We start from the raw sequence: 26,467 nt of genomic DNA on the forward strand, positions 1-26,467 counted from the left end.
ATTTATAAAATGTGAGACTATCATATTATATTACTTTGTGAGATTTTATAGATGTAACCATTTCATGATCTATAAAAAGACAAGGTAAGCTCTAAAAAAAGTTTTAGTCATAGCCCACTAAAGCTGCAAGACATTAATGAGCATTAAACTAAAACAATTTTTTATAACTGAAGAAATAAAAATCTACAGATTTTAGGTAATATAGCACACAGTAAACTAGAAAGTGAGCCAAGTTCCCTGAAACTCAATCTAGTACTTTTTGCATTTTTACAATGCATTAAGAATTATGTGGATTAAATTTGATAATATATGTAAAATGTCAAACATAATTTCTGAACCTAACAGGTTGTTGCTCTAATAAAAAATAACATAGGCCAATTTTAACTTCTCTATAGGGATTAATGGTCCTATTTAACTCCCAAATCAAAGTGTTTGATTCCTTTGTAGCACTGGATAATAAAAACAGTACAATATGTGTAGGCTGATATTATTTGGTTTGTTATAATATCAAACTTACCACTTCTAGGACTTCAGGTGAGATCTTAACTTCTAAAAATCTCACATCATTGTGAATTACAAGATAATATTTATCCCAATATTATTAAAGAAAGTAACACATAATTTCTACCATAGATGAATTTATAGTGTTAAGTGGGAAAAAACTAGAAATATTTTAATTGATATACCATTTTACATTTTTACAAATGTGACCCTAATATAATTGGATCTTTTTAGAGTCTATATGATAAGAAATGATGGTTCATTTTTAAAACAGTAAAAAAATGAAGCCCCATGAAAGTCTGTGATTCATCCAAGTTCACACATATTAGTAGCAGGGAATTTTTTATATCATAGTAAAATATTCACCATGGTTTACTGACTGAAGTGCCACATTAAAAAAAACTTAGAAGCACAGGGAGGGAAAACAAAACAAACAAATAAACAAAACAATAACAACAACAAAAAAAACACAAAGAACAAACACAAAACCTTACTACCTAGATCCTTTTACTCCCTATACTGAAATGTGCTTTGTTGACAAGTCAAATCTTCCTAGTATTCCTATCTCCATCACTTATTCATTTTCACCACCAAATGAAAGTAAATCACTAAAAATTCCATTGGGCTTTTCTGTCTATATTCTATAATGAGGGCAATACTTGCCTTGAAAATCTTCTGAGGTGTCCCTAATACCTATTAAAGAAATTATACACATCTTTGAGGTCTAAGTTTTCCAAAATACTAATTTCTTTATTCATTTCCTAAGTATATATTGACTTTAACTTCTAGAGACAGAAAGGATATCATTTTTAACAACATGTTAAATAATAACATAATATTAATATTAATATTAAAATAATATCTTGCCAGAATTTTAATATATTACTTCTTTTTATATAATTGATACAAACACCCTATAAATTGAGATTTGCATCCACAGACTTAAGAAATTAATCTCAAGTCAGGAAACCAATAAGTGGTAGAGTCAGAATACTAACTCAAGACTGTACCTTTTTACAATGTATGCACAGTGTCCTAAATTTCAAAGTTGTATAAGATGTGGACGCTGCCCTCTAACAACTAATAGTCTATTATGTCATACAAGAAATATGACTCAGATTATTGACACATTAATATTTAATTTCCCAAGCAATGGAGAGCCCTATGGAGTCTTGTGATAATTTGTGGTTAAATTATTACTCTTGTGAATATTTCCCTGACAATAGTGAAAAAGAAAAGAGACTGCAATATTGCAAATAACCAACCAACATGATTAATATGTGGTTGGTCTGTTTGAAAATGACAGAAGTTAAAAACCATAGTCTTTGTAAAATTATTTCAACTCTTATTTCCTATTTTCATTTATTGAGCAAAAAATTACTAAGCCATATTAAACATCTAATTATAAGTACAGTGAATATAAAGAGACATATGGGTTTTATGAAAACATCAGAGGAATTTGTTTTAGATTGAGATGGTGGTCAGAAATGCAGAAAACATTTCCCTGTAGGTTTTTCTTTTCTTTGAGACAGGATATTGCTATGTTGTTCAAGCTGGTATTGAGGTTGTGGTCTCAAGTGATCCTTCCTCCTTAGCCTTCAAAGCAGATGGGATAAAAGGTATGCTCCACCATAAGCAGCTTGAGAGAATTAACATTTAAACTAAACCTAAGATCTGAACTAATTTTAGCTGGCTGAAAAATAAGGAGGAAGATTTCAAAAGGTAACTATGTAAAAAGCTAAGATGTTAAAAAAAAAAACTTTTGGTGAACTAAATAAAATCTAAAGTATGACTAAAATTGTACAAGCAAAGAGAGGGTAAATACACAAGCAGGAGCTAGGGACAGAATTGCAGACCAATCATGGAGGACCTTGAAAATCATGCTAATAAAACTGGATGTAATGCCAATGTCAGGAAAATATCTGATAGTGAATGCAGAATGAGAATTATTAACACAATCCCTAAAATATTCTATATTGTTCATCTATTTGGTGGTATTAAATATATATTTCTTGACTGTCATGTCTGTCACCAAAAAAAGCACATCCATTTAAAAATTGCATTTCTCATACACTGACCTCTGAAAATACATGAAATGCTTAAAAATAGAAAAGGACTAAAAAATTTTTGTGCTATGTGCTAACATGATTCTCCTAAGATCCCTATGAAGTAGAAATTATGAGTATATTCTTCAATAACCTCCCAAATGCAAATTTCAGACAGATTAATTAATCTTGCCAACATAGGTTTGAAGCAGAGAAGTAGGCACTAGAGCCTAAAGCTATCTGATTACAAATACCATGTTGCTTTGTTTTCATAAACTAAAACAAAAATTTTTCCCAGTAAATTATATTTCACATAGAAAATGACTGATTACCTTTGATGTTGTTGTGGCAGTAACACTTTGGGGAACTTCCTGAGGTTTACTGCTTCCAAGGGAAGATTTGTTTCCCCTGTCTCTTTGTCTTTGTCGACATTCTAAACAGTTTCTCACAGCTACACAACAAACTATTTAAAAAGTTAAAATCATTATTATTGTAATTTGTTCACTTTGATGTACTGAATAAAATATGCTGGTTTATTCTTTTTGTATTTTTCTCTTTCCCCTATACACAATTACTTTTAAGATCAATTACATCAATGTACTGTGCAATCATGAAATACAATAATGAAAGCACAGTATGTATAATATATATGTTATATTATATACTTAAAAATAAAAACAAAATATACTACCAGGCAGCTGAAGGAACAAAGAATAAATACTACTATGCTCTCTGAAGCTCCAATATATCCTTCCTTATTCTATTTTCCTCCCTTCTTCACAATTCTGAAATTTAGTAATAAAGCTTTTAACGAAATTCACACGTGATTTTAAAATTTTAACAATAAGGCATCTGCCCTTAATTTGACTATCCTGGTGATTATACTAATCATAACTTCCCACTTCAGGAATATTTAAGTTCTACCAATCCCAATGTTTACATTTCCTCATGGTAGGTGACCCTGTGGTCTTTGACAACAGGCATCCAATACGTTCATGCAATGAAAGCAATAAAATATAATAAGCTGTACAGATTTTGGATTTAGACCATCTGAACTTGAATCCTGGCTCTACAATTAATTAGATGTGTGATGGTAGACCAGTGGTTTAAACTCTGGGTGCCTCAATTTCCTCACATGTAAAATGAGAATAAATACAGTAACTCATTTAGAGGGCTGTTGTGAAGATTAATTAACACATGTAAAGTGCTTAGAAAAGTAATTAATACCTTTAAGAGGTGATAAATAAGGCTTCCTGACTCACTTATAAAGATTTCCTATAGCTGAGAAAACTCATAATGTGTAAAAATGAAATCAGTCTTATATTTAGAAATAAAAGTTTAGAATAACCAAATTAATATTGATTTCAAGATACTGAGGCATTTAAAAACAAGTCTTTCTCAGGTTTGTTTGCTGACATGTTTGTGGGCCTAGGTCACTAACCTTAGTACTAGTTTATCAAAATAGAATTCATAAATGGATTTGTATTAAAATCACTTCAATGAAATGCTATTGTCTCAATGAGTTTAAAATAATTCCAAATATATTTAACTATATTTTAAGTGATAAAAGATTAAAGATTTCCAATTCCATGAAAATGCCAATGTGAAGAGATAAGATTTTGAAATTTGATAATTCTAAAGAATTACAAGACACTCACTAAATTACACAATCATCAATACTGTATGCACCACAGTGCTGCAGAAAAATAACCTGTAAGTAATTATGTAATGTGCACTGCTCTTCTTAACAGACTTACCTAGTCTTAGGCACTGTCGCATTAAACCTCCTGAAGACATGTTCTTTTCAGCTTCAATCTCACTGAAATTCAGAGAGCTGGCAAACACAAGGACATCGACCATAGCCATCAACCGACTGAGGAAAGTAACTGCAGTCTCAGCTGACATGCCTTGTGTCACTTCAATATTTTCCAATTCCGTCTTTAAAAAAGTAGAAGAGTTAAGCCTTGTTTAAAAATGGAAAACACAATTTATAACATATACTACAGGTGAACATAAGTTTAGTAAAAATAGTAAACAAAAGTGAAAATGAATACATATGTAACTTAATTTTATGTCAAATTTATTTATCACAGTTATCTTTGACTAAAGGAAAAAAATATTTTAAAAATGCTGATTTTAAATGTCATTAGTTATAAAAAACTATATATATTTAAGATCATCTCGCAGTGATCTTATTTAGAAATGCCCACACATATGTACTCACATTAATTTGGTTTTATTTTGTTAATTCACAAAGAGATAAGATCAATATTTCTTTCCTAAAATCCTTACTCTCATTTATAAAACAATATATTTTATATTTTTTATATGTCTAATGAATAATGGTAAAAATATACCGTGATTTCATTAGGCCTCAAAATAAGATGGCTGTCAAGTTAGAATGTATAATAATTTCCTATGAATTTTAGGATAAACTAAAACTCTAGGTACTTTATATGTACAATAAAATTCTAGGGTAAAAATAATCAAGAGGATCATTAATTCCTCTAGACATTTGTGACCTATAAAATAGTAGCAATAAGAAAAATCAGTAGCTCTAGACTGGAAGCTATACTTTTACTAAAATATTGCCAGTTACAAAGATCTAATTTTCTCTTTCAAGAAAAGATTACAAAGTATTCTTAACATGGGAGACTATACTCTTGTAAGCAACGGCAACATTTTTAAATTTATTTACCATTGTATACAATATAGCATTTTAATGATTTTGGTTCTTTATGATTAGGCTTTATTTTTTCAGTGCCTAAAGGAGTGAAAAAGAGTCATGAATGCTTTAAAAATAAAATTTCTGCTGTTTAAATTTTCTGCATATATCCACACTAAGCATACTGATTAAGCTATGTCTTAACAAAATGATACCACTATGAGGCAAGCACATGTGACAGATTTCAGATTATAATTAATGTTCCCTTTTGACATTGTATATCATTATACCTAAACTTCTTTCTGCTTAGAAGAAGCAAGGATATTAATATGAAAATGTCAGGGAAAAAAACACCAATGGGAAGATTAAACTAAAAAATTTCTAAGCAATTCTATACAAGATGGGTAATCAAACTGGTAAGTGACTACTGTAAGCACTAAAGAACTTAAGAACTTTAGTGCTACATGGACTAACCTCAGTTCTAAATGCAGTACAAAATGTACCAACCTTTCTTCCTTCCATTTAACATCAAATAGGGTTAAAACCATTCTGGCTAAAATGAGCTTGTAAATACAAATCTATTTGTCCTTACTGATTCACAGTAGTATGCCAATTCAGTATCCATGGCCTAAAAGGGAATAAATTCATAACTCACATTTTACCAGGCAAATTCCGTATTTTTTTTACTTTCTGAATATATAGCATCATTTCATATGTAGCATGGATATGGCATCATGAATTTAAAATCTATAACCACAACAGAATAGTTCATAAGAAAAAACAAGATTTTTAAATCTCTTTTCTGAAAATTCAGTATTCTCTAATGGAATGGAAAATGTGGCCATTGCTTAGGTCTAACAAATATTCCAAATAACTTTTAAAACATTAGAATTCAGTATATGTCCTCAAAATGTGTCCTCAAAATATTCATCATCATTTCAAGATACTGAAATTATGAGTTCTATCTTATTTTTTAATGGTTTGATTTTCCAGTTGTTTAGAGTCTATAGGTCTAATCTTCAAAATGTGCTTTCATTCAAAATGAGGAAATTATAAACAGAATAATTCAATTTTCCACATAATTTAACAAAGTATTTATTTTTTACTAAAACAATAAAATGTTGAAGTAAAAGGCATTTTTAACACAAACAATGAGCTACAAAAGAATTCTTATATTCTATATAGAAATAATTTTATAAATATGATGAAATGTTACATGAGCATCTTATGACAGGGCTTACAAATAAAGATTACTTATACACAGCTACTATAAATTTCAAACTATCTCTCATCCTATTTCCTTTAATTGGAAATCTGATCAGATACATGACTGTAACAATATTGCTTTCAATTATATAATAGTTTGTTTATTATAGTTAATTATAAAAAAGTAATTAATAAATTTGAAAAATTAAGCTTTTAGTGAATCTTAATACAAAGGATATACCTAATGTTAAAGATGGTATGAAAACTCAAAATATAACCAAGTCAAAAATTTCATAAATAATTAAAAATAAAATTTAAAACAGAAAAACCTAAAAATTACTGCAGAAATAATACTAACCTTAGAACCCTGGACATGCATTAGACAAAACATACAAGAGACCAAAAAAAGTACAAGAAAAGGAAATTATTAAAATTAAATGAAAATATAATGAAAATTGAAAAACAAAATAATATATTTTAAAATCATATTTGATTATTTTATCAAAAGCAAAATTCTCAGAAGAGATATTCATTTTATAAATTGCATAAGGTTAAAAGTTAAATATTTAGACTAAAATTTATTTTTTATTTGAATAACTCTGCCCAAATAATATATACATATATATGTACAGCTTATGTAGTAGAAATTATGCATACTCTAGTTTACAAAACAAATATCTTTTCCTACTAGATGATTAATGAAACATTTTAACAAATGAAGTAAATAATGCCTCTGGGAAATAAACTATTTATACTAACTTTTTAGAATTTTATAAGAAAATCATATTATAATTTATTTCCTCAAACATTCAGAATTTTTCCTATAAATCAAAACTGAAATATATAAGTGATTAAACTTAAAATCCCTTTTGCATACCAGAAAAATACTCGCTGATACACTAAACAAGGCCTGCATACAAGCATGATAATGATATATTATATACTAAGTTTCAGAGTTTTAATAAGAATCATATTCATATAATAAAAACTTTACAGAGGGGGCTGGGGTTGTAAATAGTGGTAGAGCACTTGCCTAGCTCATGTGAGGCACTGGGCTCAATCCTCCGTACCACATAAAAATGAATAAATAAAGATATTGTATCCATCTATAACTAAAAATATTTTTTTAAAACTTTACAGAGGATTAAATTTAATAATATTCTCTGTTACTATTATTTATTTTCGATAACAAATGTATGTGAGTATACATTTAAAAATGTGCTATTTTTAGTGCAGATTCACTGGAAAACAAAAGCATTCTGAGAAAACCACAGTATGATCATTAATATGAGATAAACACAAGTAAAAACAAAAGTATTATTAGTCATTTTTCCAAATCTATCAACTATATATCATTATAATTAAAGATTAAGCTAACTAAAATTAAGAGTTTTTCATCAATTTTGGCTAGAAAAAGGAAAAAAATATTGATCTAACTTATGATGATGGTATTATAGTAAAACCAGAAATGCCATTCTCTATTAATTTTTTGGGGGGGGACAGACAAAATTAAACCATATATGACATCAAATTAAATTCTAAACAGTCAGTCTTCTGGACTGGACAGTTGATCAAAATGGTCTTTTTAAAATCACAAAAGTGATTGTACAATTTGTAGTTGATACATGTTTTTTGCTGCTCTTCATTTTTCCCCTCTGATTCTCTGCTTTCATTCATGAACAACTTAAACAATGTGATTGAAAAAAAATGAGAAGATTCAATTGACTAGATCCCAAAATAATGCAAAAAAAAAATCAGTCACAAAAATTCCTTCCTCAAATGAAAGTTTGATCAAATTGAATATAAATGATCTATTTTTGAAAGTATTAAAATTAACACTATTTGTTTAATTTACAAATTAAAACTATTTTCTGACTTATTTTCTGTGCCAGGTATGATTTTAAGTAATCTATTCAACCTAAAATCTCAAAGAGTGATGCTTACTCAAGAATATTAAGTTCATAGGGATGTGTGACTGTATTCTTTTATACTTCAAGTTTCTATTACAAGAAAGATTAACCTAAACAATTAAATTTTTCTTCCAGGATAATGATACAGCAAAGGTAATATACAAATGTTACTCCTGGTATACAATGCTATATTCATCTAAGTTTCCTCTTCTAGGCCAATCTTATGGAAATAACAAGCAAAAGATGATGGTATTTTAGTCTTTTGTTATCAAAGTACATCACCCATAATAACTTAGTTCCAAAAAATATTAAACACCTCCAAAAAGAACTCAAGAAAGAAAACTTTCATTAAGAGCATTCCACATCAAACACTTTTGTATGTATCACTTAATCTTCAAAAACCACTGTGTGGGATAATTAATATCTTTAAAAAAAATAAAAACACCGAAGTTGAGCTCAAATCTGGTAAATGGTTGAGCCCTGGTAAAAATACAGGTCTATCTTATGCTAAAACCCACACACCTTCAACTAAATCATGATTCCTAAAAAGGTCATATCTGAGTCTCAGTGAGAAATAATTTGTTTTTTAAAAAGCAGTCAATTACCTGAGATGTACACTTTTCCTGAAAAATTGGAAAGACATATTCTTGGGTTGAGTTTTTGGTTGTTATTTTTTTAATAAGGAACTATAGAGAATACTTAGCATTCTACTTATCTTCTCAAAAGTTAATATAATTCAATATTGGAAATGTCAAATGACAAAAAATCATCAGTATGGCTGAACATAAAAGGTTACATATAGAGAATATAATGACCAAAACATTAAGTGACATTATTTTTAAAAATTAAAAATTAACAATTGGTAAGTCAAATTCAAGTTCTTATTTAATAAGAATGAATTTTTCTTAAGTTCTATCTACTGAGTTTTCAATGATTAGTAACAGCTAATAAAATTTTCACATGATGTCACCATCCTATAATGTTCTTATTTTATATGGAACTGATGCCCTATAGTGTTCAACAAACTATGGCCAATAGAATAAATCTGCCCTACTTCCTGTTATATAAACTGTTCATTTTATTTAAAGATAATTTTTGTTCAGCACAAATTTTAAAATTTCATAAAGTTTTATGAAACGCACACATGTCTATTTGTTTATGTACTACGGTTGCTTTTATACTTCAACAGCTGAGTAGAGTAACTGCAACAGACACCATATGATCCACAAATCCTAAAATATTTACTATCTTGCCCCATACAGAAAAAGTTTGCCAACTACTATCATAGCCATCATTACTTCCATCTATTCATAAAATTCACATTTGTCATATATTATATGAAAATTGTAAAAACTCCATATACTTAAACAATATACTAGAACACTCAAACATTAATTTCAAATGTTTCTATTTGTTTGCTGCCAACGCTTCCTTTTTCTCTTAAACATTCCAAAATTCTTTCTGGTCTTTTTAAATCTAGTTTCAAAAACCAGTATTTTCAATTATGATTTCCTTCTTTATTCAACCTTCTCAATCTTTTTTCTCTCCAGTATATTCAACTTTAAGCAAGAATATAATACAATCTGGTAACACAAAAACAAAAATTAATAATCAGTATCCACCATGGTTCTACCAGACATTGTGTAGGAAAAAGGCTCTGGCTATTTCTTTTAAGGAAGTAGTTTATTTAAAGAATGTAAAACTATGCATGTTGGACTACAAGGCATAGGTATCATCAGTTAATAGACCAAAAGGACAGAAATATAAGGACAAAGACAATTTTTTAAAAAATATTCTACTGTTAAATGAATTCCCAAATCTGCTGAGAATTGTCCAAGACATAAGTAGTTGTAAATTCCAAATAGTGGTCCAAATTGCTTAGGTAATAATTTTGAGAGTCAGACTTTAAACTGTCAGTACCTTTATCATACATTTATTATAAAATAGGTAGAATGGGTGATGTAATAGTATATAAATCTTGTTTAAAATTTAATTCACTAATTTAATATTTTCTCCATGTTAATAATTAGAGATCATTTGGCTTTAAAATTTGGAAGATTGGTAATGTGAATATTTCAAATCTATACAAAGTTTAATATCTTTTGCTTCACTGTTTATTTTATATAAAGATCATTTCTTTTGTTCTGCACAAATTTTAAAACATTCAATATTCATTTTGAAGTAAATTTTAATGCAAACTTTTAAAGTCTCTTAATAACAAGTTATATTTATAAGATGTAAAAAAAATTATTATATTGAAGAAAACTGCCACATGGAAAATAATGATATATTTATTCTTTAGTATATAGGAGCAGAAAATAATTCCTATCTCAATTCTGGAATACATGTTTAAAAATTTTACCAGAATTTGGTATAAATCACTAGTAAAAAATAGATACTAAGAAGAAAGAATGGCATATGAGTCTCAAGATCCCTGCCCTTGACACAAATCATCAACCAATCTTGTTGTTCTTCATGGTTTCATTTTCTTTATTTAGCTGCTAATTCCATTAAGGATTTAATGATGACCTGTGGCATTCCATCCCAAGTTAGTTCCCTAGACTTACTGAATAAATTCATTATGCCTCCAGGAAGTGTATGAAGATACAATCTGTAGCTGCTAATATTAAACTGCAATTATGCTCTGGTGGTTGTGGCATTGACAAAAAGATAGTGAGAAAAAGAGTCATGTAAAAAAATTTTGTAAATGATGAAATCAGAGATCAACTGGAAATATTGTCTCACCAAGCAATACACATCTAAATAAAAACTGCAAGTTTCTCTCTCACAAAAGTACTCTTTCTGGGATTAAAGGTAGGCTTTCAATATGGCAGCAAGAACACAGGTTATATATGAAGCATAGTTCTACATTCTTTCCTACCTAAGCAAGTAGCTATGGATTCCTGTTTTGGTCTCAATTGAAGACATTTTTATTTTTTGTGGTACTGAGGATTGAACCCAGGTTATTGTGCATGCTACTGAGGCACTCGATGCTGAGCTACGCCCTCAGCCTTAATAATAATATACCTCTTTTTTTAAAATTTGGTGCTGGTATCAAACCCCGGGCTTCACAAATACTAGGCAAGTACTCTACCACTCACTACATAACTAGTCCTGAATAGATATTTTTAAAATGACAACTAAAATCTAAAGTTAGTATTGGTCTATCATATTTTAAATAATATATCTAATTAACACTAAATGCTTTTCAAGTTTATTAATACACTTTAATATTTTATATAAAAACAAATAAAAAAGGGGATTAAAAATATGTTGACCCAGGAGGAAGTAAAATCAGGTAACAATGTCACATGGGATATTAGCAGTATATCAGCTATGTTAGTGGATTCGAAGAAATACATATAGAAAATATAAATCTTTTACAGATATGGCTCTTCCCCCAAATCACTCAAAACCCACATACCTTAAATCTGACACTAACTAATCATATATCTATATATGATATAAATATATTTATAACCATATAAATATATATGTGGCTAGAATATATATTTAAATGGTTAAGAAGTTCCCTCAGGAGAACTTGTTTTGTTAAAATTTACCTGCTAACTGTACCAGATGCAACAGAAATGCTCAATTCATGTAATTATAAAAATCAACCACTAGATGGAGGCAAAATACTTACAGTTGGTGATGTAGCTGCAGAGAGCAAAGGTAAAATTCCTCCACAAGCAATAATGATGTTGTCTACCATTTGGGAAATGAGGTGAATTGTGTTATGTACAAAAATAATATTTTCATTGCTATTGACAAAATCCATTACAGACTTTGTTGAATGGCTAGAATATCAGAAAAACAAAACACAAATGAACATTTCCTTGGCTTAAGAATACGAAGTTTAAATACATTAGAATATGTTTAAATACAATTATAGATATAATAAAGAGAAGCTAGACAAATTTAAAATGGAGTTATGGTAAAAAAAAATTTAAAACTTAGATAACACTACCAAAATTTACATATTGCCACAGAGTTTTTGTATCTAAATGTATTATCTCATTTGTCTCTGCCCGATATTAACTAGATTCTAAGACATATGACTAGGTCAATGAATTTAGCTCAAAGTATTTATTTCTGCCAAATCTGAGTGTTTTGTTTTGAAAAGTAAAACAATTTCATAGTTAAACTTCACCTTTTAGGAAGCTTCAGTTTGTCGCACTGCCTGACTGAGACCAGTCATGTTGAAAATGTATACTGCAAGTCACAGAAGTGACATAATAGGGAAGTGTGAGTAAACTGGACTTATTGAGTAAAAAGAAGAAAAAGATATCAAAGTTGGTCATCAACGTGTTTTCTCATGTAAAACATGCAATGTAGATCCCCAAAGAAATACACTTCTTTAAGTTAATATCAGTCAGGAATATGAACTGTTTTGTCTAATGGGGGGAAAAACAAGATTATCCCACAATCAAACTAAGCTGAATGATAACTCATCTTTTCAGGACTATAAAAAATTATATATTATATTTTGCATTTCAGAAAGTATTCCCATCCTAAAAACTAAGTGCTAGCTTCTAAAAAAAAATTAATTACATGAAATTCTGTTTGGTGAATTTCTCAAGTGTCCATGAAAGAAAACAAAGATACAATATGTTGATGAAAGGAAGATATCACTCACTTTTGGAGTACTATTACTATACCTAGTAAATTATATTTTTTTAGTCTCCATATACCAATCCTCACATTAATAGTAATATACTTCATGGTATTTAATTTTCTTCAGTTATCATCCCTAAGTAACTTAGCTGATAACATTAAAAATAAAAATTGATGAGTAGCTTAAGAACTGATCAAATAAAATCAAAAGACAGAACTTCCTATGGCAGAATTTATTTACTGCTTCCACAACATTCATGACTTCTTCCCTGCTAAAATAGTCTAGATTTTCTTCTGTTATTGAGTTGTGTTGGCAAGTCTCCTCAGTTACTAGGAAATGAATCCAATATTGGTCTATATAGACCAGTCATTATAATACCATTCCCTTTTCCTATTATCTATTTAGAAATAAACATGTGATATTGCTGGACCATAAGGAGAAAATTTCTTGTGGGACTTTTTCCAGGAAAAAAAGAGAGAAAGAGAAGATGAAGCAATAAAAAAAAAAAAAGAGGTAAAGGAGAGAAAAGAAGAAATGCAAGAGGGAATAGAATAACAGAAGAAGAAAGAAACCCGGCCTTTTAATTTGGGCAAGTTTCCTATGTTCAACTGATTCTGGGAGCTAAAGTAGCCACAATGAATCCTAAACAGAAACACAGGGAGAAGCAGAGAAGCCAGCTTGGATCCTGAGCATGTCATCCAGTTAATTAAGTCACTGATAGTAACAGTACTTTGTTACTTATAGCCACCAAACTTCCTAATTTACATACATGTATGTGCAAATGATACACTCTCATAATTCATTCATTTGTTACACACTTGCTATTAGAAAATTAAATTGAAAATGAGGAAAAGTAGTAATTAATTCATGTAGATTCTTTTCCTTTAATTAAATTGGAACTGAAATCCATTAACTGCTTACATAGTATAGGCTCTAAAATCATACATTTGCAGGGGATGATTTTAAGTTTTATTTTATCATTATATATTATAACATTATCAAGAATAAACATAGGCCAGGCATGGTGGTGCACTCCTATAATCCCAGTGGCCCCAGGAAGCTAAGATAGGAGGATGGAGACTTCAAAGCCATCTCATTGAGTTACTCAGCAACGGCAAGGCACTAAGCAACTCAATGAGACCCAGTCTCTAAATAAAATACAAAACTAAGGTTGGGGATGTTGCTCAGTGGTTGAATGCCCCCAAGCTCAATCCCCAGTACTCCCCAAATTTAAAAAAAGTAAAAAAAAGAATAAATATAGTACATGATATCAACTTTAACAGAAAAAGATAAAATCAAGAAAATATCAATTGAAGTTGATTTTTTAATTAAACCATTTTTATATATATAAGGCTATACCAGATTTAAAATTTTTGTTCTTTAATTTTATTAAGACCACATCAATGTTTATACCAGCTCAATTCACAATAGCTAAACTGTGGAAGCAACCTAGATGCCCTTCAATAGATGAATAGATTAAAAAATTGTGGTATATACACATAAGAATATTACTCAGCATTAAAAGAGAATAAAATTATGGCATTTGCAGGTAAATGGGTTGTGTTGGAGAATATGATGCTGAGTGAAGTAAGCCAATCCCCAAAAACCAAAGGCTGAATGTTCTGATAAGTAGATAGTGATCCACAAGGGCGGCGGGATAGGGCTGGAGGAACTTTGGGGCAAAGGGGAGCGGAGGGTGAGGAAGGAGGATGGGGACAGGAAAGATGGTGGAAGGAGACAGACATCATTACCCTAGATATATGTATGACTGCACATATGGTGTGACATTACATCATGTACAACCAGAAAAATGGAAAGTTGTGCTGCAATTGTGTACAATGAATCAAAATGCATTCTGCTGTAATATATATTTAGTTAAAATAAATTAATTAACTAAAAAAATTATTTTTAAAAATGTACATTCAGTTGTGCTGAAGAACTTAAGAAAAAAAATTATACCACAACAACAAAAAAAAGACTAATTGTTGAACACCTACTGAAGTAAGTCCTAAGCTTTATAAACTCAATGAAAATGTGTTTCTATCAAAATTTTAAATATTTAATTTTTTAATAAACTTAATTTGTATTATTCAGTGACATAAATCACTAATCAGTTGATATCAATAAAAATATTCATGTTTCTTAAGTGAAAATGGTGTTATTTATATAAAGGAAATAGTTCTACCTTCTCCAAACATGTACATCTGTTTCTAATGCAAATAGCAAATCTGTGAGAAGCCGCTGGTGCATTGGAGACCATTTAAACTCTGGAATCCGAAACATTGTAGTCCGGGGTCCTGGGCTGAACTGGCGCCTCTGCTCCTCAGTCATGGGCATCCCACGAAATCCTAAATCAACTCGGAGATCTCGATCTTGTTGGGTGATAGACCGACCCTGAACTGCCTGAAAAAGAAAAGTTAAACTTTTGTGAAGCACAAAACAAATGCCTGATGTAAAAATGAAAACAGTACATAAAATAAAGTGGGTAAAGCTTTTACATATGACTTTGATAGGTTAAGATATTTTAAATATATTGTTCACCTGTATTTCCCTTATCAGGAACCTTTTAAATTAAAAAGATCAGTAGTATAGGTTCTATCCTTTTATTTCTGAAAATAGGCAAGGCACTCAAATGCCCAAGGTTAACACCAAAGTTTACATTTGAAAACCAGATCCTGTTTGCCCTAATGTAGGGTCTTTACATTAGGCCACATGACTTTCTTAGGAAAGTGAGCAAGTATGAAATTAAGTATACTGTATGTCATCAACTAGTTCTAACTACAAACACATGACTGGAAGAAACATTACTTCAACAGGTTTAAGGTAACTTCAAAGTTTATTTCACTCACAATGCTTCAATTCAAAAACAAGTGCACATGATAAGCTAGAAAACAAAGCAGAAAGAAGACTGTGAACTCCCAATGAAAGATGGGCAAGCCTAGTGATTATCATGTTCAATAAACAATGCATCATGTTTGCCTTTATTTTAAATCTGTGCCTAATTCGATATCCCATCAACTGCCAATTATCTCTATAGTACAACTGCCACAAAAATGAAAACTGGCAGTTAACAAAAAAATAAAATAACTTTCCCACACACAGAATTTATTAAGAAGAATTCTTATTGGAATACAAAGACATCAGGTAAGCATGGTTTCCTATCTGTAATATAACTGTGATGAAAACATGCTAAAGTTATATTCAATGACATTAAAAGGAAGGTGGGAAACCCAGGAAAAAAAAAAAAGAAAACCCAAATCTTTTATTTATTTATTTATTTATTTTGATACTAGGGTTTTAACTCAAGGGCACTTGACCACTGAGCCATATCCCCAGTTTGTATTTTATTTATTTTATTTTATTTAGAGACAAGATCTCACAGAGTTGCTCAGCGCCTAGCCCTTGCTGAGACTGGCTCTGAATTCCCAATCCTCCTATCTCAGCCTCCCAAACCACTGGGATTTCTGTGTCTAGTGAAAACCCAATTCTTTAAGGGTAAAAGTATTATTGTAATTTCCCAAAGTCTCAACTACAATAGCATTATTTAGCCCAGAAAATAAGAAAACAGTCACAACTCAAATTCAAAAATTAAACCTGTATCAGAAAACATCAGTGGATTTTAGCTTTATTCTGGTAAAATTAGAATTGTGGCACTAAGATTTCCTAACTACTATGCCTAAGAATCTTTAATTTTTTCATAACAAATTTTTATCCACATGGTTGTAAAGAAAATTCTCACTACTAATAATTTCAAATTTTCTCAGCCATATTACCTACCTCACAGAGTTGTTGTGAGGATTAAATCAGAAAACATCTATCACAGTGCCCGGAACATAGAAGGCACTTGATAAATAACAGTTCCCTTTTCCCTTTCCCTTCATTTATCAGTTCAATCTGGGCTGCAAGTCCTCTTTTCTATAATCCACAGAACAGGATTGGGCCTGAAGCTTAAAAGGTTAAAATTAATCAATTATTCAGAATGACGATTGTGAGTACAAAATGTGTAAATATAGTCATGGAGTCATAAAATTTAGAAAGGGTAGAGACCTTAGAGGTCATATGTTAATCTAGTACAATGTTTCATACTATATAAGGATCTTAAGCCCAGAGTGGTTGAGCAAAGCTGCTACACACACACACACACACACACACAAAAAAAAAAATGTAACAGAATTGTATAAATCAGATACTTTTAATTACTCTTAATTCATATATATATATATATATATATATATATGTACTACTACATATATATATATATATATGTACTACTACACCAAATTCTATAAGACACTGTCATACCATAAGTGCATATAAACACGGTGAAATTGGTAAGAAATGACTCTGTTTTGCTGCTAATTGTATTTCTAGAACTCATACAAGATAGCTTACTTGTGTTGTAGCAGTGGTCTGAATTTTTCGGATTTCCTTTCCTGATTCTTTGCCATCATCAGATCTCTCAGTATCTGAAATAATACTTCCTGCATCAATATTGGGTACAATTTTGGTGCCAGAAGACTCAGTTTCCAGAGTTGTTGCAGTCATTTCAGCATACTCTAATCCCTTGGCTGATGATGATAAGTCTCTTTCAGAAATACTAGTCATTCCATCTGATGTTGTATGGATTTTGAACTCTTTTTCTTCTATTATACTTGATGTACAAGTTAAGTCTACACTCCCAGTCATGTGGGCAAGCAATCCAAGATCATCACTCACACCAAGATGTACCTGTGTGTCCTGAATATTTGGAATGATGTGATTGCTAGAAAGTTCAGGAAGGAGTTTCTCCTCCTGTTTGGGTATTTTATCAAAAAGAAATGATGCACTACTATTGGAAAGTTCCTCTTTCTCATCTGCTAATGTTATCAATGGACCATTATCCTTCTCTTCATTTTTTTTAATGATCCCAACACTTCCATGTACATTGTTCTGGAGTTTCTCAACAGCGGCACTATATACATTATCCAACAAAGATTCAACCTCCACAAGGGTACCATTTTCTCCACCCACTAAAGTCTCTGGAGATAAATCCATATCATCAAGCTTTACTTCTGTTGCTTCTACTTTTTCTGCTTTTATATCAACTAGAAGATCATGTACTTCCACATGTACACCACTCCCTGGTCTATCTGAATTTCCAAGAATGTCATCTGATACTTTGGTTGACATGAGTAAGTCTCGAGTATCTGTGCTGACAGGATAATCTGTCTCACTTTCTGGGCTCTGGCTTTGAGAGAGATCTTCTATCTCTCGGATTTCCATTCCTCCTTTTGCTCCTGTTGTCTGTGAAGAAAGACCAGAGATGGTGCTCACATTCCCTTTCTTTCCCTTTTTAATGTTTTCCTCTTCTTGTCTTTGATATTCTTCATACATTTTGGCAAGGTATTCCTTATGTGCTTCATAAGTGACCTTGGGAATAAGTAGAGAAAACATTGAGGCATTTTATAGAGGTTAAGAAGAAAAATATAAGTAATGCAAATAAAATTAAGATAATAATAGCAAAAATCGTACCAGGAAGTTTAATATTTAAAGTATCAAATGTTAATCCTAAAACAAGTGCTTAGTTTTATTAAGTGGAAATAATCACCAAGCATAGCAATTTAAGATTTATTACATGACTTGCCCAATGTTACATAGGTAAACTAGCAAAATTAAGTTCTTTGTTCAGGTACTTTATTATTAACCAACCTAATTTGACAGTTAACACCTACACATTTACTTAGGCTTAAATGAGGAACTGGCAGCTAATAATATATAATATCCAAAATACTATTACCATAAAACAGAGTTTTTCTCCATTTCTTGCTCCTACATGTACCTATTATAACAACAGTTAAAAATAATTCACATATATCTATAGATATATGCCTTTACAAACTGCTAAGTTATAATTTTATCCCTATATAAGCTACTTTGAATTTGTTTTTTCATGTGGGATTATTTAGGAATAATTAGGATGTATTTTTTTGTACAAATACTTTCTTTGCTATTCTCAAATTTATTAACACAATGATAAATATAAGGTGCCAATATATTGCAAAGTGTAATTTTAAAACAAAAATTCTTCTTAAAGTTTTTAAGCTCAAAAACCTTTCTTATAGACAGATAATAATTTATATTTAAATAACAGGTTAAAAGAATTTTAGATAGACCTTTCTTTGGAGATTATCATGATATAATAATCCCTTCATTTATTTTAGTCCCAAATGTAGGAGTTCACAATCTATGACCTTAGCCAATTTATTTGTCACTTTTTTTGTTTTGTTTGTTTTGGATTTTTCCAGCACTAAGAACTGAACTCAAGGGCACTTTCCACTGAACTACATGGCCAGCCCTTTAATTTTTTTTTTTCTTTAATTTTGAGACAGGGTCTCCCTAAATCATGAAGACAGCTAGCCTTAAACTTGCTATCCTCCTGCTTCAGCCTCCCAAGTCACTGTAATTACAAGCTGTGCTACTGTGCCTGCTTGTCATCTGTTTTTATCAGTAACATTTTATAAAACACAACCAGGCTCATTCATTTACATATTCTGTGAGGCTGCTTTTAAACACACAGAAAATTGTGTAATTTCATCAGAGGCAGTGTTACTTATGTACCCTCTGAAAGTGTATTTGTAAGTGTTGCTAAAAAATACTAAATGAATTTATTAAAAATGAAAAAAAGTTCAATTATAACATAACTTGATTAAAAACAAACTCCTGGCACCCAGGTTTCTTCTACGACAATACGTAATGAGAAATCCTAAATATAAATTTCCAAAAGCTAATGCATATATATTTATATAGTTTAATTCACTACTTCAGTTTATGAAAAATCAAATATATTTAAAACACAGATTCTTGGGGCTGGGATTGTGACTTAGCAGTAGAGGGCTCGCCTAGCACGTGTGAGGCACTGGGTTGGATCCTTAGCACCACATATAAACAAATAAATAAATAAATAGGCAAATAAATAAATAAATGTGTTGTGTCTAACTACAGCTAAAAATAATAATATTTAAAAAACACAGATTCTTAATATTATAAATAAAAGATAATACAATTAAAAATCTTTAAAAACTAAGTGCATTTATGATTCACTTGGAAATTTAAAAATTCTGACTTCTTTAAAAATGTCTTAAAAATTGTATTTCACAGACTATTTCATAAAATATAAGAATTGTGCAGGTATGTTTTATTTAAAAAAGCAACTGGCTCAGACTCAAGTTTTCAAATCTAATATAAACAGATATAGCACCTAAAATTCCTAATTTATAAACTTGCATTTTGAATTAAATGATCTATAAGATACTTTCAAGCTCTAAAATCTATGAATACAAGATGGAAAAAATAGGAAAGAGAAAACTAGAATAAAGGAATCAGTCATAATCTAAGATGTCCACAAGATGGCACCAGATGAGGGTTTATAAACATTAATTTACTGCTAAAACCTAGATGGTGTAAAATGCTAAATCTCTGGTTACCTTGGAGTGGGCTATTGAAAGTGTATCCACCCAGACTCTCCAGCCTCCCCATTCATATTTTATTGCATGATACAAAAGAATCCGAAAAATATTGTAGACCATCTCCGTAATCTTCTGCTCCTCAGAATTTTTAGGATTAATATAGCCAAGAGAAAACATCCAATCCTGCCATACCGAACACTGCAATAAGCATCTAGGGAAGATAAAAGGTCTCATTAAAAAATACCAAAATTAAAGAAGACTGTAGTATCTTATAACTTGGGATAAAATAGTGAAAATATGATCTAAAATAAATAAAGCAAGGTAAATAATTATTTTGCACATTCTGTATTCTACAGATTTTCTCCATTTTTCTACTAGAAAAATCCTAATTACCATTCAAAATCACTTTCTTAGCTCTCCCAGTTCAGTTTAGTAATTGTTTCTCACCACCTTTAGCACTCACAACGCACTTAATCCATCATAAATTAATCACTGGTTTATGTTTGTTTTAACCACTGAATCATCCTAAGAGTGTGCAATAAAACTACCCTGCATAGCATGGTACTCCACACACAATGGACAATCAATATTTGTTAAATTAAAGGCTCAGGAAACAATCATAGACAAGAGTTCATGGCCTCAATCCATACCTCATGTCTTTTCAAACCATCTTTAAAATGCATGACAGCAATCAGTCATAAGACAAACAAGAAAAAAAAATATATATGAGTATGGGCAAATCCTACATAATTATAATCAAAGTACTATTGGTGATAGGCAGGTACCAGAAATAGTTTATTTTAAGGACAGATACGCAGACATACACAATATAATTAAAATACACATGGATGATTAAATAATATATAAAAATTTTTAAAAGTATACTGAATACAAATTGTATCAAATATACTGCCTTTTCTAATAATTAAGCATATTTAGCAATATAAGAAAGATTTACCCTTTTTTATTTGAAAGAGATTGAAAATTAAGGAGAAGAACATTAACTGTAGGATAAAAGTTCTTTTGTAACATTCAAATTGTTTACCTTCTATTTTCACGGCTGTTACTGAAAAGTTTTATCATATCAGATAAAAATAAACGGCGAACTTCCATCAATTCTGCACTTGGTGTAGAGTTTTTTAATAAAGTTGCCACCACCTTAAGAATCACTGTAAACAAAAAAACTTGAACTCGTGATTTATAACCACATCTTATCTTCAATCAAGACACATATTATATTTACTAATTTCAAAATAAATACTGAGCATTATGATAGGTGAGTTCTAAATGTTATAAACTAAGTAAACTCCATACAGATTTTAAAAAAGAAAAGTCTGTTTTAGTCTCATGTGTTGCCATATAATTATCACACAATAAAGAACTGCCATTTGCTCACTTGGATTTTGAATTTTCACTGTAGAGTCTGGTTCTGGATGTGGTTTGTGTACAACTTGAGTACACACTTGCTCTGTCAAGATCTGAAAGATAAAAAAATGTAAACTTCATAGAGAGAACAACTGAAATCATAAGTACAAAATATACAAAGAATATGCAAAAATGTCACTTTGGTTCAAATGGGAAGAAACATCTCTCCTAATTGCCTTTATAAAGAATTCCATATTCTTTTAAATCCTTTAAGACTATTTTTCTCAAACTTTGTTTTAGATGAGGACAAAATATATAGAAGGAAACACATAGAAGGAAAAATCAGAAAATCCACAAATTATTGTTTGAAATACTTTCTCAGTATACATCTTTAATATAGTTCTGTTGTAAATTGTATATATTTGATTCTTTTGTCATCATTAATTTTAAAAGTTAGAAAATATGAAAGAAAATAATTCTGAGCAGGGTCCATACTTAAAAATGAAATTTGAGAAAGAAAATTTCTTCCTTTAAATGTGGCTCATTGTCATTTAGTGCAATTAAAAAAAATCTTTCAAATAATAAAAAATGGCATGAGTTGACCAAGTAAAGACAAGATATTCTAAAACATTCACTAACTTTTCACTAAAACACAGACTCAAAAAGTGCAGGATTTATACATCTTCTCTGCTAAATTCCAGGAATTAGCACCAGTGCCTAACACATACCAGTACTCAATATACATTTGTTAAATGAAAGAATGGATAACTGAATTTCATGAATATGTATATAAATAATTAAATATACATATAATTATTATATGGAAATAACATATAAATATCTGTTATATAAATATATAATTTATAAAAGTATAGGCATTAACTCATGTTTATCTCTACTCTTAAATATAAATAAGCCCAATGAGACTGTATTTAATGAAGACACCAACTTACATCAGTGATTTGATTTCCTATTTAGTTCTAGCATGACAAGTTCTAAATAATGCTTTTAAAACAGTTCAACAAAGGTCAAATAAAACTTGGGGAAATACTATACATGTTAGTTTAAAGAACAAATGTATATGGCTGTACTCTAAAAGTTGGGAACAGAAAAGGTAAATTAAGACAAAGGGATGAACCCTTGATCATTCTGATTAGAAAAGGACCATGACATCCAGAAGTGGCATTTTTCTTGTCTTTCTGCTCAGACTAAAACAGAAAATTTAATGGATATATTTTAGAAATGTACACCAAAAAGTCACTGACTTGAAAACAAAACTGGCCTACTATTACTTAAATAGCATAGTAATATTATTATATTACTATAATATTATTGTATTATTATAGTATTATAATATTTATAATTAACTCTATTCCCCTCACTTCCATACTTTTGTGAAAAATTAAACACTTCATTGTTAAAACTAAATTGTGTCATAATTTTTCTTAATTGGAGCACTCCAAACATGCACTACTAATAAAATAGAGCTTACGTGTGGGATAAAATTTCATTAAAAACCATATGCCAAATAACAATAAATTAATAGTTGGTATATACCTAGAAGGAGTTTTCACATCAATTTTCCCAAAAGGCCCCGGTATGACCCTATAGCCCGATGGAAAATATCCCAGAAAATTCTATTTATAAATTAAAGATTCACAATAACTCCAGACATGAGGGAAGAAAAGCAGGTCAGACTCCTAAATGGAAGAGAATTGTCAAAACTTTCTCCACCAAAAGCAATTAAATCATATTGAACAAGAAATAAAATTTACCTAAAAGCCATCAACAGTTTTTATGCTGTTGTACTTTTTAAGTCACTATTTTATCATCTAACAATGAGGGTAATAATTGCCTTGTCCATCTAATAAACCTGCTACAAAGATTAAATAAGGCTCTACATTTGAAAATGCTTTGAAAACTACAACATATTCAAATCTAAAATGATTTTTTAATTATAAAAATATATTTAGAAACTCGATTCAGCATGTATTATTTAGAGCTAGGTACATGTCCACACTCTGTTAAATGTTTTGAGATGAAAAATATAGATGCTAAGTGGAATTATATTTCTAGCACCAATTTATTTAATTAATGTTCTAGAGACAGGCATAAATACATGCCCTCTTTTAAACAATAAGACATGGTCAACTTGTCAGTAAGAACCTATATGAGTTTAAAAAGAGGAGGGGTAATAACAATTAAATAAATAAAAATGAATGTAGATATAAGCATTTTAATGGAAGCAAAAGACGTTTGTCTGGATTAGGTTAAGAGATACATACAGGAAGTAACCTCTGCACCTAATTAAAACAAGATGTTCAGAACCAGATATGGACATGAAATCCAATTTGCATTTAACACTTTACAGCATTTCTCAATTCACAGTAGCCAGATTCTGAACATTTAGAACAGTCTCGTGACTAGTGCAATCATATAAAACAGGGAAATGAAAAGTGAATTTTAAGCCTGGTAAATTTCCAATTATGGTATTTATAGACAAAGACTTGACCCCAGCATTACATATTTAAATATTATTTTATAAATGAAATTACTTTGTAATTCACATGTTACAGACAGACTGTGGCTTAAGCAGCAGTTAGGACAGTTTCCTTTCTGAACTATCTGTACTTCTAGTCCTCATCAGACATAATACATCTTAGAAAACCAGGAAACAGAGTGTCTTCTTGGAAACATCTGGCTTTCAGGATCATTAAGATGTATTTTCACATGTTCATAATTGATATAATGTTGTCTGACATATTCTGCTAAAAAGTCTGGCTTGTTGCTTTAATATTTACTATGTATTTTATGCATCTTATCAATCTTAAAAGTTTTAAAGATCACCAAGACATAGAAACAGGACTTCAAAAGATTTTGCTAAACATATAACTGATATTTTCTCATTAGCAGTAGTATAGGTATGACACAGTACTTTATTATTTCTATACAAAAATTTATACCTTTATAAAGGTGTAGTGCTATTTAATTTAAAACATCGCTGGAGTTCAGGTAATTTCCCAAAAACAAACCCAAAAAAGTGGGGGGGGGCAATGAAGAGGGGAAAAAAAATATTTTAGCCACCAAATTATTGAGCAACTGATTCTTGCTGAGAATGCAAGAACAGATTGATGAGTTAAATTCAAGCTCCAAGTCTAGGCTGTTCTGTTTATGAAGTTAAATTACACTTGCTATGTTAATCGAAAAATTTGATAATTATAAAAAATCTAATTTGTTGTAAACAAGTGCCATTAGTAAAAATAATACAATCTTTTGGATTCAGAAATAGTAATCCATTTTCCTATCATTTTCATAATACAATTTGGTTTGTTAATAGCATTGAAGCTTAAGTTGAAGACTCTTTTTTACTACCGCATGAGATCAGTGCTAACCAATCATTTATCATCCTTTTTTTTTTTTTTTTTTTTGTACTAGGGCAATCCTAGGGTTGCTTAACCACTGAGTCATATCCCCAGCACTTTTTATATTTTATTTGAGACAAGGATTTACTAAGTTACTTGCAGCCTGGCTAAATTATTGAGGCTGGCTTTGAACTCATGATTCTGCTACCTTAGCCTCCTGAGTCACTGGAAATACAAACGTGCAATATGACGCCAAGTTCATTTATCTCTTTGATTCTTTTGTACACCTTAGTAACTTTTTTAAAAAATTAGTTCATTATGAACTGAGTCTTCCAAAAATTATATTGTTATTATTATTAATAAATGTTAAATATTATTGCCAAACTGGTAATAACATATATAACTATTAAATTGGTCAAAAGCCTTATGAGTACATTTCTCATCATTTCAGCATCCCTGAAACTTCCAACATTCAATGCCCAACATTAAAGCATTCACACTGATCCTAACTTCTCCTCACCCTAAGGCATAGAATCAGCAACAACTTGCCTTTGTTTAGCATAGACTATCATTAAAGACCAAAATCTGGATACCAAGAGCAATTATTTGTATAAGTGGTGGGTAAAGTGCCACTGTGCTTATTGAAACACTGTTCAGGAAGACTAATAGATATACGTACATGTGACATGTTTTTATTTTATGGTTAGGAATATAAATGAATTTACAAATTCAACATATTATGCATTACTTTTATTTTAATGTAAGGATTCATTGACTGATTTTCTATCTATATTGATGATAACTCAAAACAAGTAGATGGTAAGAAATTCCCACAAGTTAAACAATGACTAAAAAGTTAAACATTTGTCCTCTATCTCTTGCAGGGTTGTGTTGGGGATATACACTGCATGGCCCGTTACCCTCACCTATACTAATATTCTCCTTGAGAATATTATCATGAGGACCTAAGCTTGTGTGTGTGTGTGTGTGTGTGTACTGGGGATTGAATCAGAGGGTACTTTGCCACTGAGCTACATCCCCAGGCCTTTTTTAATGTTTATTTTAAAAAAAACCACCCTGATTAGTATAACAAGGTTTGTCAGTTGAAGGTATTTTGACATTTTCCCCTTATACACATATATTACGCAACCTACCTAATTTAAAACACTTATTAGTAATACGATAAAGCAAACACTTGAATCTGTAACTCTGTTTATCTGTTTTAAGAGACAATAAAAATACCAGTACAATAGGACTGTTAGAAGACCTGAGATAATGAATATAGGGCATTCACTAAGATAACTATCCTAAGAAGTGCCAAAAAAAGATAGTTACTATAATAAGGAAAAT

General features: G+C 30.3%; 1 protein-coding gene across 4 annotated transcripts in view; it reads right to left on the reverse strand.

Moving 5' to 3' along the window:
- Positions 1-26,467, reverse strand: part of Nbea (neurobeachin) — a 603,852-nt gene that overhangs the window by 400,359 nt on the left and 177,026 nt on the right. For all 4 annotated transcript variants that reach the window (XM_078016116.1, XM_021730370.3, XM_021730357.3 and 1 more), the window contains 8 exons: positions 21,787-21,868; positions 21,436-21,559; positions 20,409-20,601; positions 17,338-18,354; positions 15,131-15,348; positions 11,974-12,127; positions 4,304-4,484; positions 2,879-3,009 (listed from right to left, as the gene is read on the reverse strand). In XM_078016116.1, coding sequence (XP_077872242.1) covers positions 2,879-3,009; positions 4,304-4,484; positions 11,974-12,127; positions 15,131-15,348; positions 17,338-18,354; positions 20,409-20,601; positions 21,436-21,559; positions 21,787-21,868 — 2,100 coding nt within the window. The remainder of the gene's footprint in view (positions 1-2,878; positions 3,010-4,303; positions 4,485-11,973; positions 12,128-15,130; positions 15,349-17,337; positions 18,355-20,408; positions 20,602-21,435; positions 21,560-21,786; positions 21,869-26,467) is intronic.

The sequence above is a fragment of the Ictidomys tridecemlineatus genome, chromosome 6 (genome assembly GCF_052094955.1).
Source record: "Ictidomys tridecemlineatus isolate mIctTri1 chromosome 6, mIctTri1.hap1, whole genome shotgun sequence".
Taxonomy (NCBI): Eukaryota; Metazoa; Chordata; class Mammalia; order Rodentia; family Sciuridae; genus Ictidomys; species Ictidomys tridecemlineatus.